The sequence below is a fragment of the Raphanus sativus genome, chromosome 3, assembly GCF_000801105.2.
Source record: "Raphanus sativus cultivar WK10039 chromosome 3, ASM80110v3, whole genome shotgun sequence".
Lineage (NCBI taxonomy): Eukaryota > Viridiplantae > Streptophyta > Magnoliopsida > Brassicales > Brassicaceae > Raphanus > Raphanus sativus.
In genome coordinates, this window is record NC_079513.1 from 7,168,179 (window position 1) to 7,187,661 (window position 19,483).

Consider the following 19,483-nt stretch of genomic DNA (forward strand, 5'->3'; position numbering starts at 1 on the left):
AAACACATAATTAAAATTTAATCAATTGTTTTCTCATTTTCTCATCACCTTATATATAATTTCCAGTAACAAAAAGTCAGATTTTGATATTGAATTTTTGAAATTTGTAAGACAGAAAAAATAATTGAAAATAATTTTAGGATTGTCTAACTACTTATATTTTATAACAAGCTAAATGAATATTTAGATCATAAGTCTAAATAGTTGGGTTGTAAGTGCATAAATTTCGCTGTGAGAATTTAGTTTGTGGATTTTAGGTAAGATATTACAATTTTTAAACCGGTGTTTTAAGAAAAAAATATATTCTAAAAGGATTGTATATTTAGAGGTGAGGGTCAATTAAATTACTAAGAGTATAACTAAAAACAAAATTTATAAAAAATTAAGTGAAATGAAACATTTCTACAATCCTACTAATCAAACACATAATTAAAATTTAATCAATTGTTTTCATTTTCTATCACCTTATATAAAATTTCCAGTTACAAAAAAAATAAATCAGATTTTGATATTGAATTTTTGAAATTTGTAAGACAGAAAAAAGACTTGAAAATAATTTTATTATTGTCTAACTACTTATATTTTATAATATATTATACCATTTGTATATCAAAATAAACATACATACAAAATATATAACTAAAATTAACATTTTTGGGAAAAAAAACTCACCTGTAAGGCGGGTCGACCCTAGTCCTTTTATACAACTGAGCGACAAGGTGAAAGGGAAAAATATCGTAATTAATAATAATGCTTGTGCATCAGCCATAACCAAAGTGCACAAATATATTATCAAAAACGCAAACGTGTTCCACTGTTTACATAACAAAAACGTGAACGTGTTCCATTAATATTTCTAAGTCCCTTTAATATATCTATCAAAGAACAAAGAGTAAATACCATGTTTTAAATGATACTGCAATAGACCAAATGAACTTCCATCTCTGTTTTGCCTTACTAAAAACTGCATAATTTTTATGTTTGTGATATACTTGGAATAAGTTTTTTTCAGGGTAATGATAACCCGTTGTCTGTCATATACTTGGAAGGAGTTTTTTCCTCATTGAAACCATTGAAATTGGTTTAGGCTCCATCGTTATAAAAAATGGTGGAGATTGAGCAAGTGCGACAGTGGAGATATGAGAACAGACGAAAGGGATAAGAGAGAATCGTTTTAAACATTACAGTAGAGATTGAGTAAGTTTGACTTTATTGTCTCCGTAACATAAATGTGAAATATGAGAGTCTTTAACAAAAATATTATATTTTCCTAGGATATTTAATTTTAAACTATGGTCCGAATATGCTGCTCTATTAAACTGCCATATAGGACAATTAAGAGCACAAAAAACTACCAAGTATGAAGGGATTATTTTCAGTTAGTACAAACTTAAGGTTATAACTATTTTAAAAGATCCCCAAATAATATATAGAGGATATTTAGGAAGTTTAGATCAGTAAACTATTTAGTAGGATAGACATGCATCCTTTGAAACTTGTCATATATGCGGAGATGGAATGTAGAGCATAGTTCAATTGCAAATGCGATAGTAATTAGTAATTACTATAATCAATAAGTGTGGTCTCTTAGTGAATCAAGAACAAGATCATAATGTGAAGAGAGATAGACAAATCATTATCCGATAAAAGGCAGGGACGGACCCACCACTATAATGGGTGTGGCACTTGCCACATGCTGTTTTATTTTTATTTTTTTTAGTCATTAAAAAAATATATCTCTAGTTTACACCAAAGAAAAGATTTTGTGCCCCACCCAACAAAAGATATCGTGCCCAATTCAGCAGAAACTAAAATAATTTTAGTAACCAATTCAAATAAGATAAAGTGTTCTAGCCCAATAAACAATAATATCAAAGTACCAAAGTCCAATTTAAATAAAATAACTTAACTAAATCTGACCCAACTAAATCCCATGTTCAAAAACGAGGTCTCGGCGGCCGTGGACTCGCCGGTTATATGCTTGGCGGAGGAGAGCCGCCTCAATTTTGCTCAAATCGGCCAAAAACGCGGATACATATGAAAAACTTAGAATTTTGTTGATATATGGTTCGAAATCGTGCTATAAACATATATTTCACTGTCTGGATGTTAAATCTGGTTGGTACGTTGATGAAATCGGCAAAAACATAAGTGAAAATCAATGGCGGCCGCGTGTTTTGACACAGAAAAAAAATAGGTCAGTGGAGAAGATGATTGCGAAATGACATTTTTACCCTTACATTAAATAAATGAGCAAAAATCTCCGTCAAATGCGCAGAGTGATGTTCGAACCCACGATGACATGCACTACCAAAGCAAAATTAACCATCTCGGCTACCTGAAATCATTGTACATTGCCAGCATAACAGATATTTATACATATATATTAGGAATTTTAATTTAAATACATAAAATAAATCCCTGATTACTCTCCGCTTAATCTCCAATTAATTCATTCGGCGCTAGGCCTTACTCCACCGCACGCGTAGCGCCTAGCGCAATTTTGAACATGGACTAAATCTGACCCAAAAGTTTATTAGCCCAAATATTTTAAACCCTAGCTACCTGTTACGTTCTTTCTTCACAAGAAATCTGCAGAATTTTTTTTTTAACTTTTTCACGTATAACAAAACTTACGTGTTATCTCTTTCTTTGACTTAACTACAATCAACCATAGGAGCCTTTTTGGTATCTTTTCAAAGTAAGCATATATACCATCTGTACGATTTGTTATATATTTATTTGATTTTTTAGGTTTTTTCCGTTTTGTGTATTATCGTTTTGAATACTAATATATTTTTTACTAGGTACTATGGAGAGATATTTTAAAAAGCAATGTTTATCGAAGTCGAATACTAATTCGGAGAATTAGACTCCAAATCCTTTATTATCGACATCAGAAATAAATGTGAAGGATCCAGTTTCGACATCAAAAATCAATAAGGATTTGCCTTCAGTTTCAAAACCCAATTTGGAAGATTTGCACTCAGATCCTGCATATAGAAAGAGAATATCAGAACATCATCCTAATGAAAGAGATGAGGTAAGACGCAAATATATTACTAAATGTCCTTGTCAACCTCGTGGTCACGATTTTCCTAAGACGCTAGTAGATAATAAACATAGAAGATTTAATCCAGCTTGGTTTGATCTCTACGGTAGGTGGTTAGAATATAGTGTAAAAACAAACAAAGCATATTGTTTGTTTTGCTACTTGTTTAGAGACTACACTGAAAATAAAGGTGGAAGTGATGAATTTGTGACAAAAGGCTTTGATACTTGGAAAAATCCGAAGATGTTAGGAGACCATGTGGGACTAGTGAATAGTTTTCACAACAATGCTATGAAAACAGCGGCATACCGACGGCTGAAATCCTCGGTATTTCCTCGGAATAACGGTATTCCGAGGAAATACCGAGGATTACAGCCGTCGGAAATATTTCCTCGGAATTTCAATGTTCCTCGGAATTCCCTCGGAAAATTCCGACGAAATACCGAGGAAGTGTATTTCCGAGGGAGTTCCGAGGATTTGTAATCGTCGGTATCTTCCTCGGAATATACCGAGGGAACGATTCCTCGGTATTTTCCGATGGCTCTTCCGATGGAACTATCCTCGAAAGTTTCCGTCGGAACTGTCCTCGGAAAACGCATCGGTAATTTCCGACGAAGGTTCCTCAGAGTACTTCCTCGGAATTATCCGAGGGACATCTTCCTCGGAATTTTCAATTTTTTTTTTAATTTATAATTTTTTTTAATTTAAATTCGAAAATATAAAATTAAAATTAAAATTGAAAACATATTAGATAATATTCAAAGTTGTACAAATCAAAATAAAACATTCTGAAAATAAAACATTCCGAGATTTTGAAATAAAAAAAAAAGAACTACGGGTCTTGCACGTCTGGGAACACCTCGCTCGGGTAAATCCTCCTCATCATCTCCATCATTTGCTCTTGCTGCCTCCTGTGTGCCTCAAAGCCCGCCTGTTGACTCGCCATCTGGGCCTCCAACGCAGATATGCGATCATCCTTGTCCTTCAACTGACCCATAAGTACTTCTGGATCAACAAAGGGCTGTTGTGAAGTAGCAGGAACCGACCGGGAGCGACGACCCAAACCGACCAAACGTCCCTTCTTCTTTGGAACCGACTGAAATAGAAAATAATCAAATTAATATAAAAGAAAAGATGATAAAAAAATCAAGAAATAAATGAATTGAACTTTAAAAAAAGAACTTACTGATTCCACGATTTCGTTGATTCGACTCCGGGACAAGTTGGTCGCAGCCGTCGAATCGTCTTCGTCGGTTTGAAGCTGAGAAAATTCTTCTTCCATATGAGTTTGGACCAGGCTGACCACTTCCCTCACAACGCCATCATCAATATCCCCGGTCTTCTTGTTAGTATACGCCGTCTTCATTAGTTCGTAATCATCAACCGGCTCGCCGTCATTTTGTTCCGCCTTGAAAAAAATAAATTAAACATTAGTAATTAGAAGAAATACACAAAAAATAAAATTTCAAAACTTAAATAATTGAAGAAAAAGAGACTGAACTTACCATGCGATCAGCCAGAGTGGCAATAGACTAGGCACCCAAGTTGTGCTTGAAGATGCCCTTCACTTTACGATCGCTCTTGCGGTTGGTGGAGTTGGTGGAGGAAATTTCTTTTGTCTCATCCTTACTCCAATGAACACACAACTCCTCCCAGACCTTGGAGTTGACCGATTTTGGAACCTTTTAATAAATAAAAAATAGATAATAGTTAAATAAATAAAAAAATAGTTTAATAAATAAAAAAAAATGTTTAATAAATTAAATTTTACCTTGTTCACTAGCCACTTCTTCTTCCACTCGTGGATCTGCTTCCCATAGTTGTCCATAACTTTATGGACGAAGTTGTTATAGATAAACAGCGTATCATCGGGATTCCAGTTGAATTTTTGCTGAAAAAAATACAATTAGTTGAAATTTTATATTAATGATTAAAAATATAAAAAAAATTAGAATACTTACCGCAAACTGAAGAAACCACAGCTGCTGCTCACTGTAAGGAAATTCCGTGAAAGTCCGATATCCCTTGTCGAGGGACAAGTACATCATACCGTTGATCCATGTGCTGATCCCGTTCGAGGATCGGTCTAACCTAATGTTAGGAACAAATTATTAATACTGAATCAAATTTTAATGAAAAAAGACGTTTAATTACCATGTTTGACCATGACCACGTGGATACTGAGTGAGATAAGAAAGATGGTCACGACCGGGCTGTCTAACCAATTCCTTAATAGTCATCACTCCCGGAACGACTGGAGAAGCGGGAGCGGGTGCAGCTGAGGGAGATGTATGGTAGGAGCTGTGGGGCGATGCGGATTCCCGAGGGTGGCAGGACGAACCCCGAGAGTGGCTCCCCGAACCACCACGAAACTTGTGATGAGGGACGACGAGGTCGAAGTGGAGGCAGGGGCTCATCATCATAAGACCTGTAAACAGTCTTAATAATTACAAATAATAATTTTAATAAATAAAAAAATAGTTTAATAATTACAAATAATAATTTTAATAAATAAAAAATAGTTTAATATTTACAAAAAATAGTTTTAATAAATAAAAAAAAATAGTTTAATAATTACAAAAAATAGTTTTAATAAATAAAAAATAGTTTAATAATTACAAATAATAGTTCTAATCAATAAAAATAGTTTATTAATTACAAATAATAATTTTAATAAATAAAAAATAGTTTAATAATTACAAATAATAATTTTAATAAATAAAAAATAGTTTAATAATTACAAATAATAATTTTATTAAATAAAAAATAGTTTAAAATTACAAATAAAAGTTTTAATCAATAAAAAATTGTTTAATAATTACAAATAATAGTTTTAATCAATAAAAATTGTTTAATAATTACAAATAATAGTTTTAAAAAATAAAAATTGTTTAATAATTACAAATAATAGTTTTAATCAATAAAAAATTGTTTTAATCACAAAAAATAGATTTTATATACAAAAACGTTTTCATATTATATTATACATAATTATTAATTCGATTTTTATAACCACAAAATTAATAAAAACTTTAAAAAAAATTCCAAATCAATTGAATACAACAAATAATCACAATCCTAAACCCTAAAACCATACTCGAACTCTCAATACACTACTCTACCATTCACCCTAATAAAAAGCTATAAAAATCATTACACACCATAAACAAACTCGATTTTTGAAGAAAAAAGAGAGGGATAGGGTCCTTACATGATTGAGATATGAAATTGAGGAGATTGGGGTTTGATTCGCCGGAAATCGATGGAGTAGAAGAGAGATGCGGTGGAGTTCGCGAGAAGAAAGGAAGAGAGAAATGGGGAAGAAGAGATGCGGCCAGACCTAATATTATGAGGGGTCCGACGGAAAATGTCCGTCGGAATTTCCTCGGAAAAAATTATAACTTCCCTCGGTATTTCCTCAGAAAATTATAACTTCCCTCGGAATTTCCTCGGAAACCATTAATTTAATTTTCACGAAAATAGTTGGCGGCTAGGGTTGCCCGGGTAAATGAAAATATTCCAAGGAAACAATGTTCCTCGGAAATTCCTCGGAAATTTCCGAGGAAATACCGACGAAACAGGGTTTGGGGTTTCAAAACATCGATTTTTTTTGCCCGATATCATTTCTTATACAAATGTAATGCATACCATTGAGGATTTTTTGTATAGATGATCATCATCCATGAAATAACAAAATTTCAAAAATAATCGTAAGTATTCCTTTTACCGTTTATTAAATTGTATAAGTGTTTATCTTATGTTGTGTGGTTTTCGTTCATGCAATCGTAAAAGTTGGCGTTATCGGATAAAACATCAATTTTTTACTTCATAATCTTCCTTAGATACGTGTTATTCAATCCACAAAACATTGTTTTCAGTTAAAAACTCCTATTTCCTCGGAATTTCCTCGGAATTCCGTGGAAAAACGAGAATTTCCGAACAAACCCTTGTTTTCCTCGGAATGTCCTCGGAATATTCCGACGGACGGAATTCCGAGGAACCAGACTCTAGCATCAAACCCCTAAATCTACATGGTCTATTCCGAGGAAATACTGAGGAAAACCTTAAGTCCGTCGGAATTTCCTCGGTATCCCAATTAGAAAAAAAAAATCTATGCTAATCTGTTTCCGAGTCATCATGACCATCTGAATCTGAATCTGAATCTTGGTGAAACTCTCCAATCTCTGGTTCATCCTCTACGTGAACGACGGCTTCCTCTCCGAAGTCGGTTAAATCGACTACAATGCCAACTCCAGCTAAATCTTCGGCTGCACTTAAGTTGCCGGATGTGCTTGGTTGTAGTGGGTCTTCCAGCTCAGAACTTCCCTGAACTCGGCCTCTCGGGTTGAGTCTTGTAACAGTTACCCATGGATCATCTCTGTTCCTAATCCGGGGGTACTTGATATAACAAACCTGTAACATTTTAAAAATTATTAGTAAAATTGTAAATTAATACATATGATGATGAATCATTCTGAATCATTACCTGATCGGCCTGAGAAGCAAGAATGAAAGGATCATAATATTGCAGCTTTCGCCTCGAATTTACTGATGTAATACCAAATGCATCTGTTCTCACACCTCGATCTGGAGTGTTGTCGTGCCAATCACAATAGAAAACAGTACACCGTAATCCAACCATGCCCAAAAACTGGATTTCCATAATCTCATGTATGTTTCAGTAGTATACATCATCTTCTGATGCAGAACAAACGCCAGCATCATAGGTCATTCTCGAACGTCTCCTCTTTTGAGTTGTGAATGCATATCCTCGAGTACAAAATCTCGGATATGACTTCACAACATATTTTGGTCCAACCACTATCTCGCGTATTCAATCGTCAAATGTTTCACCTCTGGCCAAACCAGCAGACACCTATTAATAGCACATATATATAGGTTATATATATCAATAAATGTGAATTAGTATAAATATATGATAATGATATTTTAATTTATTTAAGGCACTCACATAAGTAAGCATCCATCCAGCAAATTCTCTCTGCTTCATTTCTTCTAGTTCCTCCTCTATGGCGTATCTATATTCGAACCGCTTTTGTGCCATGAAAATCCTGTACATATGATGACAATAATGTAATTAATTAAGATTTATATTTGAACTTGTTAAAATAAAAAATTGTAAGCTAATTTATTTACCTCTCATATTGAAGAACATCTTCGCAGTTGGTGAGCAAATATGTATGCAAATGACTGCGCTCCTGCTCACTAAGTCGACGGTCCTTTGGTTTTCCGCTAAGTCGTCCAACATCTCTGAAAATGTCTGGAACCGTAACATGATATGTTGCCCGTTCGCCTCTATCATCATGCCGAGCATGTCTTCTGTTTTTGGTTTGAACTTCTGCTGGAAAGTAATAGCCGGCAAAGTTTGAAATTTCTTCATTGATCATCTGTGCGACTATAGAACCTTCCACCCTACTTAAATTTTTCACCATCTTCTTCAAATGGAACATACCGCTCATACAGATACATCCATCTATACTGCACAGGACCACCAAGTTCCAATTCTCTCGCCAGGTGAATAACAAGATGCTCCATAACATCAAAAAATGAGGGAGGAAATATCTTCTCAAGGTTGCACTGAATCACGGCTATGTTAGTCTTCAAATTTTCAATACCTTCAAGAGTCACTGATCTCGTGCATAAATCGCGGAAAAAAGCACTTATCCCTGCAATTGCTTCATGGACATTTCGTGGTAATAGTTCCTTGAAGGCAAACGGAAGAGGCGCTGCATCAACACATGGCAATCGTGACTTTTCAAGCCAATAAACTTTCCTTCCTTTCTGTCGATACAATTACGCAAATTAGATGCGTAACTGTTTGGAAATTCCACATCGTTTGAAATCCAATCAAAGAACGCATATTTTCCTTCTGCATCAAGTCGGTATATGGGAAAAGGAGCCTACCATTCTCATCAACATGAAGTTCTGAACGAGCACATATATCGGCTAAATCCAGTCTTGACTTCAAGTTATCCTTTGTTTTACCTTGAACGTTAAGGATCGTGTTCATGAGATTGTCAAAAAGTTCTTCTCAATATGCATGACATCTAAATTATGCCTTAGCAAATGATCCTCCCAGTATGGCAGATCCCAGAATATACTTTTTTGTGCCAGTTATGCAGGTTTCCAACAGCATCTACCGGAAAACGCGCATGTTCACCGTCTGGCGTCCTTTCTGCACCAAAATCTATTAGTTGTGTCTTCAAACCTTTCCCACTAATTTCCGCAGGTGGACTGTCAAACACCCTCTTGTTCTTCGTAAACAAATTTCTACTCCTACAATATGGATGATGAGGTGGTAGGAATCTCCTATGACAGTCAAACCAACATGTTTTCCTTCCGTGTTTTAGTTGGAAAGCATCAGTGTTATCTTGACAATATGGACATGATAGCCTTCCATACGTTGTCCATCCAGATAACATACCATATGCTGGAAAATCACTTATTGTCCACATTAGTACTGCCCGCATTTGAAAGTTTTCTTTACACGAAATATCGTATGTTTCAGCACCTTCAGCCCATAGTTGTTGTAACTCATATATTAGTGGCTGAAGAAACACATCAAGTGATCTCTTAGGATGCTCTGGTCCGGGAACGAGAATGGAGAGAAACAAAAACTCTCGTCGCAAGCACAAGTTTGGGGGTAAGTTGTATGGTGTAACAATGACTGGCCATAGAGAATATTGTCTTCCACTCTTGCCATACAGGCTGAAACCATCAGTACATAATCCAAGATAGACATTTCTTCTCTCATACGCAAAGTCGGGATACTTTGATTGGAAATGCTTCCACGCTTTTGCATCTGAAGGATGTCTAATCTCACCATCTGTTGAGTGCTCTGCATGTCATCTCATTCGTTGCGCTGTGCGTTCAGAAAGATACAACATCTGCAACCTTTCCGTCAAAGGCAAATACCACATCCTTTTATATGGAACTGGAACTCTTCCACCCGTATCTTTATAACGAGGCTTCCCACAAAATTTGCATGTAACCCGCTGGTCCTCCGCCCTCCAATAAATCATGCAGTTATCGATGCATACATCTATTACCTGATAAGATAAACCAACACCAGCTACGAGTTTCTGAACCTCGTAGTATGAACCTGGAGCTACATTATCCTCAGGTAGAATACCTTTTACAAAATCAGAAATCGCATCTACACAGTCTTCAGCCAAGTTATAATCTGTTTTAATGCCCATCAGTCTTGTAGCAGATGATAAAGCTGAATGACCATCTCTGCAACCTTCGTACAATGGTTGCTTTCCAACATCCAACATATCATAAAATCTCATAGCTTCTGCATTGGGTAAATCTCCCCCTCTAAAATGATCATTTACCATCTGCTCAGTACCTACACCATAATCTACATCTGTTCTAATTGGTTCTTCTAATCTAACCGCCAGCTGAAGTTCGCTAGTACTACCATGTTCATAATCAGTTTCCCCATGATGATACCAAATTTTGTAACTTCGTGTAAACCCACTCAATAAAAGATGAGTCCAAACATCCCACTCTTTAATAACATTTCTATTTTTACAATTAGAGCAATGACATCTTAACATATCTGTTTCTGCTTCCGGTAGTTGGCGAACTAACCCCATGAATTCGGTTATACCTCGTTGGTATTCTTCCGTAAGAAATCTCGTGTTCGGATCCAAATGAGGTCGATCGATCCAAGAACGAAAATAATTTGAAGAAGACATGTTTTTTTTCAATCAAATTCGTATGTAAAGATAGTAGGAGGGAGGATGAAGAAATGGAGTGAATGAAGAGAAAGAGGGGTGGTTGTATTTATAGATGAAATCCTGGCGACAGACCGAGGAAATTCCGAGGAAATTCCGACGCTAACGGCTACTTCCTCGGAATTTCCTCGGAATATTTAAAATCTCTCAACGGCTCTCTTACGGCTATAAATTTTCCTCGGAGGTTCGTCGGTTTTTTCCGAGGAAGGTGGTTTCGTCGGAAATCCATAAGAATATTCCAACGAACTTGGCTTTCCTCGGAATTTCGTCGGTATTTTCCGAGGAAATACCGAGGAAACCACGTTTCGCGTTTCCTCGGTATTTCCTCGGTATTTTGTCAGAAATTTCTGAGGAATTCATTTTGCCTCGGAATGTCCTCAGAATACCGCTGTTTTCTTGTAGTGGTCTAATGAATCAAGATCAGTCAATCGCTCGTTCTTTTTATTAGCAGAATGAAGCAGCAAAAATGAATACAAGATCAGATTGAATGCTTCAATTGATGCTTGTAGATATTTTCTACAACAAGGATTACCTTTTCGAGGACATGATGAGTCGATGGAATCAGCCAATAGGAGAAACTTTGTTGAGCTTGTGAAATATACTGCAAATCAGAATGAGCTTGTAAGTAAGGTTGTGTTGGAGAATGCTCCTAAGAACAATCAAATGGTGTCTCACAAAATTCAGAAAGAATTAGCACATTGATTTGCGGAGGAAGTTATTCAATCTATTATTCAGGAGCTTGATCATGATGTATTTTGCTTGATGGTGGATGAGTCTGCAGATGTTTCTACTAAAGAGCAAGTGGCAATGGTTTTTCGCTTTGTTGATAAAAAGGGGATAGTCAAAGAAAGATTTGTTGGTCTTATTCATGTTCAAAAAACTTCTTCTGCAACTCTAAAAAATGCTATAGATTCACTATTTGCAAAACGTGGACTAAGCATGAAAAAGTTAAGAGAGCAAGATTATGATGAAGCTAGTAATATGAATGGTGAGTTTAATGGGTTGAGATCTCTAATTTTAAGAGAAAACAGTTATGGATATTATGTCCACTGCTTTGCTCATCAGCTTTAATTGGTTGTCGTTGCAGTTGCTAAAAAAACATTTTGAAGTTAGTGATTTTTTTGATAAGATTGCTGTCTTGTTAAATGTTGTTGGAGCTTCTTGTAAGAGACAAGATATGATTCGAGAAGACCAACGTAAGATACTCGAGGAAGGAGTTAGTCGGAGTGAAATTAAGACACAGGAAAAGGATTAAATCAGGAGCTTTCAATTCAAAGACCTTGTAATACTCGTTGGGGTTCTCACTACAAAACTTTATTGAGATTGGTTGATTTATTCACTTCTATTATTAAAGTGCTTGAGCATGTCGAAACAGATGGGCCAGATGGTATCAAAAGATGTCAAGCTAATGGTCTCCTCAAATACTTTCACACGTTCGACTTTGTGTTCTACTTACAGTTCATGTTACTTCTTCTTGGTCTCACAAATAATCTATCACTGGCTTTACAAAGCAAAGATCGGGATATTTTGAATGAGATGTCTTTAGTGCAATCTACCAAGCAACAATTGTACAAGCTCATGGATAATGGATGGGATTCAATCATTAGAAAGGTGAACTCCTTTTGTGAGAAAAATAAAACAGAGTTACTTAGTATGGGAGAAGAATTTGTTAATCCAAAGAGGCCAAGGCAGAGAAGCAACATAACAAATTTGCATCATTATTTTTATTATACTGAAACGACCATTTTGACGAAGTGACAAATGAAACAGTGATAAAAAGATTTCAAGAAATAGAAGATCGAAGAATGACTTTATGAGATTTTTACATTATTTTTATTATATCTGAAGTTTTTTTAGTTACTATCTCAGTGTGGTTTCGATTTTTAAATTATATATAGCACAAACAAATATGTTTTATTTATTATTATTATTTATTATAATAAAAAATAATGTGCCACAGTCTACTTAGATTTTTGGGTCCGCCCCTGATAACAGGAATGCAGTAAAGAGACACTCAGAGAATCTCGATGGCTTGAAGACGAGTTCTTGTGGAAGATTGAAGAGATCGGAGAAGGAGAGACGTGCTGATGATTCTGATGATGAAATACGGTACAAGACCGAGTCTTTCATTGCGAGACAGAGGAGGAACCAAAAGGATGAAGAGTTTTGTGTTGTCTATATGTATAAATTTTTTTTTAAAGAAGAGTTATTGTCTATCTTCGTATCGCTTTTCCTTTTCTTTTTGTTTCACTGTATAATCTTTGTTCAGCCATATGAAGATAGAGTAGACATATCTCGAAAAAAACATGAAGAAATAAACAAGGAGAGTATTAAAGTAGTCATTGTTCATATCTCTTTATGAAGTAGGTCATACGTCCAGGAGATCCAAATCAGAAGCTTCCACGTGCTCGATCTTTGTTTTCTCCGGATTAATTTTCAAAATCTTTTTTTTTACCGTTAAAGATGGTAGAGAAAGATAGAAAAAGTCAATTTGTCTCCTGAGGAAAAAAGATATAGAGAACATATGATGAGGCAAATTATAGTACTGACCGGGAAGGGTTTTGGGGAGATTTGAAGCTGTTTTTGTATAGCCTTGGTGTGAGATGTATTAACATGAGCATCTCCAATCAAATGGATGAAATCACCAGCAGCAACATCTGTGACCACAAGAAACAGAACATTTAATGTTTCAAGACTTTACTCCACACTCGAGATCATTAGGATTTTGTGTATGCGTGTACCGCAAACATGAGCGATGATGCATGTCAAGAGAGAGTATGCTGCGATACTGAAAGGAATCCCGAGACTTGCTTCAGTTGAGCTCTGGTAGATTTGACAGGAAAGTTCACCATTCGCCACATAGAACTTGATAATAAGAAAAAATAACCAAACTGTTTTTAATCAACTTTTGTCGCATTAATTTCATTGTACATACAAGTTTGTAACATGAGTAGAAAGCAGATGAAAGACATGCTAACCTGTGCGAACGTTTGGCAAGAAGATAGGGACAACTTACAAGCTGAAAGTGTGATCCCTCGATCATGAGGATTGTTCTTAATCTTGTTTATAACATCAGAGATCTGACTGAGTTCTTGGCTGGCAAGAAATGTAAAGCCAACCAGTCAAAGAAGCAAAACATAGGAACAATTAAATCCAAAGAAGAGAAACCACCAACCTAGCATCAGAGTGTCTCCAGTAGAGTCCAGTCAAGAGTGGATGGTCTCCATCTTCCTCTGTGGCTTCCACTCCGAAACTGGAACACAAAATTATATTAGTTTCAAAAAGCCTACATGCTTACTAAATCAGCTATTCCGTGCTTACCTGTCAAGATATTCTTTGGCCTCATCACTCTCCCATATATGATTAATGCCCTTTTCCTGAAAGAAGCTATAGCTATAAACAAATAAAATATAATCTTCAACAAAGATCTCTTTTGGGTTTACCCTGGGATAGGTTGAACCACTGATAAGCTGTAGGATTTCCTCTACAACTCCTACCCATAATACTTTCTGCAAGACAACAGGATAAAAAATATCAATCTCTAATCAAACCACGGTAGACTCCTTGATACAAACTGTGATTAGAAGATGTCAAGAATAAAAGGATTGGCTTTAACTGTAGATGAAACAATAGTAGTAGGTTTTAACTGAATGGATAAAGAATGCATGCCTTGGTCTTGAGAAGCGGGAAAGTCTTGCGCAGATTGAACCGCAACTATAAAATTAAAATGATAAAATAAGAAATTCACATGTCAACTACAACAAGTAATAAGATACTAACAAAGATGTAACTCAGCTCACCTGACAGCCAAATTTCGACAGAAGAGTATTATTGTCATTCAAGTCCCCATGAGATATAATTTGTTGAACAAGATTCAAGTAACCTAACTCCTCATGCCTCTCGAAAACAATCTTAGGCAAGAACGAGTATTGCTCTGCCTCCAAACCAGATCCAGAAATGAGATCCTTTCTTCGAACATAAGTGTTAAAGCTGTATCGAATTCCATTTTCAACGACTGGAAGTGATGAGTACCATGGACGGTATAGACAAGTATCGACCCTCGGTGCAAATGTGTCGCATGGCACGCTTATATCAACTTCTGTTAGGTGGATAGCATCACAGCTTGGTGCATTCATGTATTGCCTACACATAACTTATCAGATGAATTCTTGACTCTAAAGCAAATATCCAATCATTCATCATTCATACTAAACTTTATATAGCCTCCAAGAAAAAAAAACTTCAACCATCGTGTTAAGATCACATCTAGAATCAACTTATCAAACCTCAAGGTCTAGAGTCTCGTATGATTATTATTATTACTTTGACATAAGGTGTTCTAAAAAGAATGATTGAGGCAGATGGAGATGTAAACCTTAACAACTCGCCGCCTCCTATGAAAAAGACCTTCTCGATGGAAAATGAATAAGGCGGTTTGCCTAATAGTTCAAGAGCCGATTCCATGCTACCACACACCATTACGTTATCATCATCAGTGGGGATACTGTGACAGTTAGATCTTGTGAGGACAACGTTGAGGCGACCAGGAAGGGGACGAAACTCGAGAGGAGTAGCTTCCCATGACTTTCTTCCCATGATAGTTGCATTCCTCTTACGAGGATCAGATGTCCTACTTGTTACATCTTGGAAAAACTGATATTCATTGGGTAAATCCCAAGGAAGTTTCATATCAATACCAATACCCATGTCTCTCGTTGCTGCTATAACCACCTGATAACTCCTCCTTTGGGCATTTTGTGCCTCCATTTTCTATAAAACTTATTAAAGTAAGCAAGAATGAAATGAGAATGTCTCTGGAATCAAAGATCCTTTAAAATCTAAGCGAGATGTGCAAGAATCCGAGAAGGATTTGGAATCGAGGGAAGAAACTCTCAAAGTAAACGCTTAGGGAGGGAAAAAATATATCTAATTTTGGCCTAACAATGTGGACATGGGAGACAGAATTCCAATCTAAACTAATAATCAATTTGATTTAATGTAAAACCCACAACTTGCCTACTCTCACATCTATTATATTAACTACAAAACAATACGGCACAAAAGTTATTGTAGAACCATTTTATTAATTATTTAACAAAATTTATCTGATTATTATATTAATCAATCAAATATATATTGTTTCAATTTTTTTTTTAATAATTCATAAAATATCAAGAATAAATCAGTTTTAACTATAAATTTAATTTTTATTTTAGTTATAAAAAATCTGTTGAAAAGGATCTAACAAAACCATAGTAAACATTTAAAATATTTTTATAAAATAAAGTATTAATTAATTTCAAGGTTATTGAAATAATATTATTATAAATTAATGTTAATTAAAAAAATTATTATAATTTACAAACTTAATAGTTATAGTTTATATATATTTAAATAGGAATACTATATGAAAAAAAAAATATTAATTGGTAAATTAATCTATTTACTTAAATAAATATCTTAATATACAAAAATGATAGATGGTAACGTTGATTATGCTAAAAAAATATTCTTTATATAGTATATTTGTACAGAACCTTTGAAATATTAGTATATAAAATAATTAGTAACAATCTTTTTTTGTCAATTATAATAAGGTTTAATGTACAAAACAAATCATTATATATTAATAATGTCGAATAAAAAACCTAAATAAAAAAGTTACACAATACATAATACTAAAATATAAATAGTATATCTAAAAATGTTTAATATCAAAGATGTATTTATAAAATGATAAAATCTACTTTAGCCCGCCTAAGCGCCTGCCTATATGGTTGGTCACTAGAACTTAGTATACCCGGTAACAAGTGGCTAGAACTTCATCTATTTTTTAACAAGCGCCTACCAGGTTTTACAATACTAGTGGCTGCATGGATTATTTCTGATTCTTCAAAATTGAAATTTGACAGAGTAACTAACAAATTTCAAAAAGAAAAGGAATTCCTGGGAAAACCTCACCTATACAATTGAAAGTTAACGATAAACCACAACTAGAGTGAAATGAGAATGTCTTGGAATCTAGCAAGATAAGAGAGATGAGGAATGTGCAAGAACGTGAAATATAGGGAAGAAACTCGAAAAGTAAGCGCATATGGAGAAAAACATATATCTATTCAACATAAACAATGTGGAAAGTTTGTGACTTGAAAACGAAGTAACATTTATCTGAACATGGGAGACATATTCTTATAAACTAATACTAATCAATCTCTCCCAAGTCAACGCTTTAACTCACAACTTGTTTATTCTGATACATTTTTATGCCCTCCAACTTCATTCATCAAGTTGCTTAGGGTCTTATATTCTGATTCTTTAAGATTTAAATTTGATCATTAACAAGTGTGTCACCTATCAACGATCCATACACAAAGCAGCATCATTCGCCTCATTGATCTGCGCCGGAGATATTCACACTCTAGTGTTAAAGACCATCGTTACAATCCGCCGGAAAAACCTATAAAAGGAGGAGGAAGAGCCAAAGGAAAGGGATCCAAATTCTTCCATACCTAAGCTATATTCTCTTGATTCTCTTGATATTCACACTCCATTGTTCTCAAGCAAGCTTTGTACTCATTGTTAAAAATCATCAATAAACATCAATTTAGTTAGTTGATTAGAGCCTAGTCTTTCTTTTTATAGATCTTATTTGTTAAGCTTTATTTCTGAGTGAATTTTAGGATTCATTAAATTTGAACAAACCATTTGTCACACCTAAAATAATTACTAGGCGGAATTCGAACTTAGATTCTTAAGTATTTTGCAAACAGCTTTTGCCACTATACAATATACATTTTTATCAATTTTGACATCCTATAAAATTTCATATATTTTGGTGCCTAAACTCTAGTTTGTTGGGCTTTAAGTCAGGGCCTAACCTGATTAACACCTCTATTTTCATTTTTAAAAGCTTGAACTATCCGGTGGTAATTTTGTGTCCATAGGGTTCTCACTCGCGGAAATTAGGATTCCGATGATGGAAGAGACGAGGAAAGATGGATGACAGGCGCCTGTTATAAACTAGGATAAATGAGTTCTTGAATTTCACAAGTGCTTTGTTTGATTCATTATTGAATTAACTTTTTTCCCAAATATCAAATTAGTTAATGTTGGTATTATATATCTATCTATATTATTAAAACTGAAGTACCTTTTGGTACAGTTGGAAACTTAGATAACATAGTAAATAAAATCTGTTTGGAAACATGGATAGTAGAATAAACATTTATTTTTTACACATTTAGCCATTGAATTCCTTTCTTATTTACATATTATGCCGTTTGGAAACTTGAATAGCAGAATAAATGAAATTTGTTTGGAAACACGAATAGTAGATCAAATATTTTTTTTATTTACATAATAGTCATTGCCTTTCTTTATTATTTACATATTCTACCACTTCATTTAAAATCAAATATTCAAATGAATTAATTACAATGGATTATTAGTTTTTCTGCTGAAAATAAAAACACAATCTCAAAATATAGTATTGCATAATTATATATAAATATAGTTTGATAAAAAAAATTATAAAACTATTTGTAAAGAGTTTTTTTTTTTACAAACACGTCATCTGTAGTTAGCATATAAGATATTTATACTATTAAAGCAGATGACTGTTTATGAATCTGCCCCTGAAATTTCTAAATAATTACAAAAGTTGCTTGTGTTTTTTTCCAGCATTATTTGCAACCAATCAAAAATCATTATTTTACAATTACATTAAAGAGTATTTAATATAATTCAGTTCTTAGCCTTTTTGAAAATTTTGTTTCCTAAATGTTTGCACCATATCATTCCAAGAAATATTTCACATTATTAATTATTTGAAAACATTTATTAAATGAAACCTCAAAATAAAATCGAGTTGTAATAACAAATGATTAAATTAACAAAATCATAATACGGGTTTAAATTATCTCAACTCCTTAAGAAATAGTTTCATTTAAAATAAAAACTAAATCACATAAACTAAATTTAATAAAATTATAGAAAATGTTTTGAAATGCACAAATAAATTTTTCAATACAAGAGTTTTGAAGATATAAAATATTTTATTTAAATTAAAAAAATCAGTGTAAAATAAGTTTAACTTCGGTTTAAATAAATAAAATCATATTACAGGTTAGAATATTTAAAGTCTTCTAAAATTTAGTCATATTAAAAATAACAAAATAAGTCATATAAGTAAATTTAAGATAAATTTCATAAAAAATTAAAATATATAATTTATCAAAAATCATCACTTTTATCACGTAAAATAAGTTTCCAATAAAAAATATAAGAGCGGGTCAAAATCTAGTATCTTATTAAAACAGAAGTACACATATAGAATACCCATTAGTTTTCAGTGTTATTTACAATTGCATGCCACTGAGAATTAAATTGAATTTTCTATTTTAATGCTTGTATTTTTCAGTTATATTAATGTGTTTCTTTTTCTTTCCTATTTTAATGTTTGTTTTTCAGTTAGAATAATGTATTTTTTCTTTCCTATTTTAATGTTTGTCTTTTTAGTTACATTAATATATTTTGTTTTTTATTCTTCAACAATTAATGACATTTTAAAGTTGTCTTTTTTGTCAACTTAAAGTTGTCTAAACTATTTGAAAATATAAAAAATAGTCAAAAGTAAACATATAAAGTAGATAAATAATAATCAAACTCC

General features: G+C 33.8%; 1 protein-coding gene across 1 annotated transcript; it reads right to left on the reverse strand.

Annotated features, from left to right (window-relative positions):
- Positions 1 to 12,696: 12,696 nt before the first annotated feature.
- LOC108836084 (bifunctional dihydrofolate reductase-thymidylate synthase 1-like) lies at positions 12,697 to 15,744 on the reverse strand. The gene is made up of 10 exons (XM_057005414.1): positions 15,191 to 15,744; positions 14,616 to 14,958; positions 14,485 to 14,529; positions 14,259 to 14,324; positions 14,137 to 14,192; positions 13,991 to 14,068; positions 13,794 to 13,911; positions 13,557 to 13,680; positions 13,366 to 13,472; positions 12,697 to 13,258 (listed from the first exon to the last, which is right to left on the reverse strand). The coding sequence occupies exons 1-10, from the start codon at positions 15,580 to 15,582 to the stop codon at positions 13,184 to 13,186; spliced, it is 1,404 nt and encodes a 467-aa protein (XP_056861394.1). The 5' UTR covers positions 15,583 to 15,744; the 3' UTR covers positions 12,697 to 13,183.
- Between the last annotated feature and the right edge of the window lie 3,739 nt (positions 15,745 to 19,483).

Excerpts from the sequence above, each read along its gene's own strand:
- LOC108836084 (XM_057005414.1), bottom strand. The coding sequence starts at position 15,582 with ATGGAGGCACAAAATGCCCAAAGGAGGAGTTATCAGGTGGTTATAGCA. Across the intron at positions 14,959-15,190 it reads GGAGGCGGCGAGTTGTTAAG|GCAATACATGAATGCACCAA; the intron begins GTTTACATCTCC and ends AGTTATGTGTAG. Across the intron at positions 13,473-13,556 it reads CATCATCGCTCATGTTTGCG|ATGTTGCTGCTGGTGATTTC; the intron begins GTACACGCATAC and ends TTGTGGTCACAG.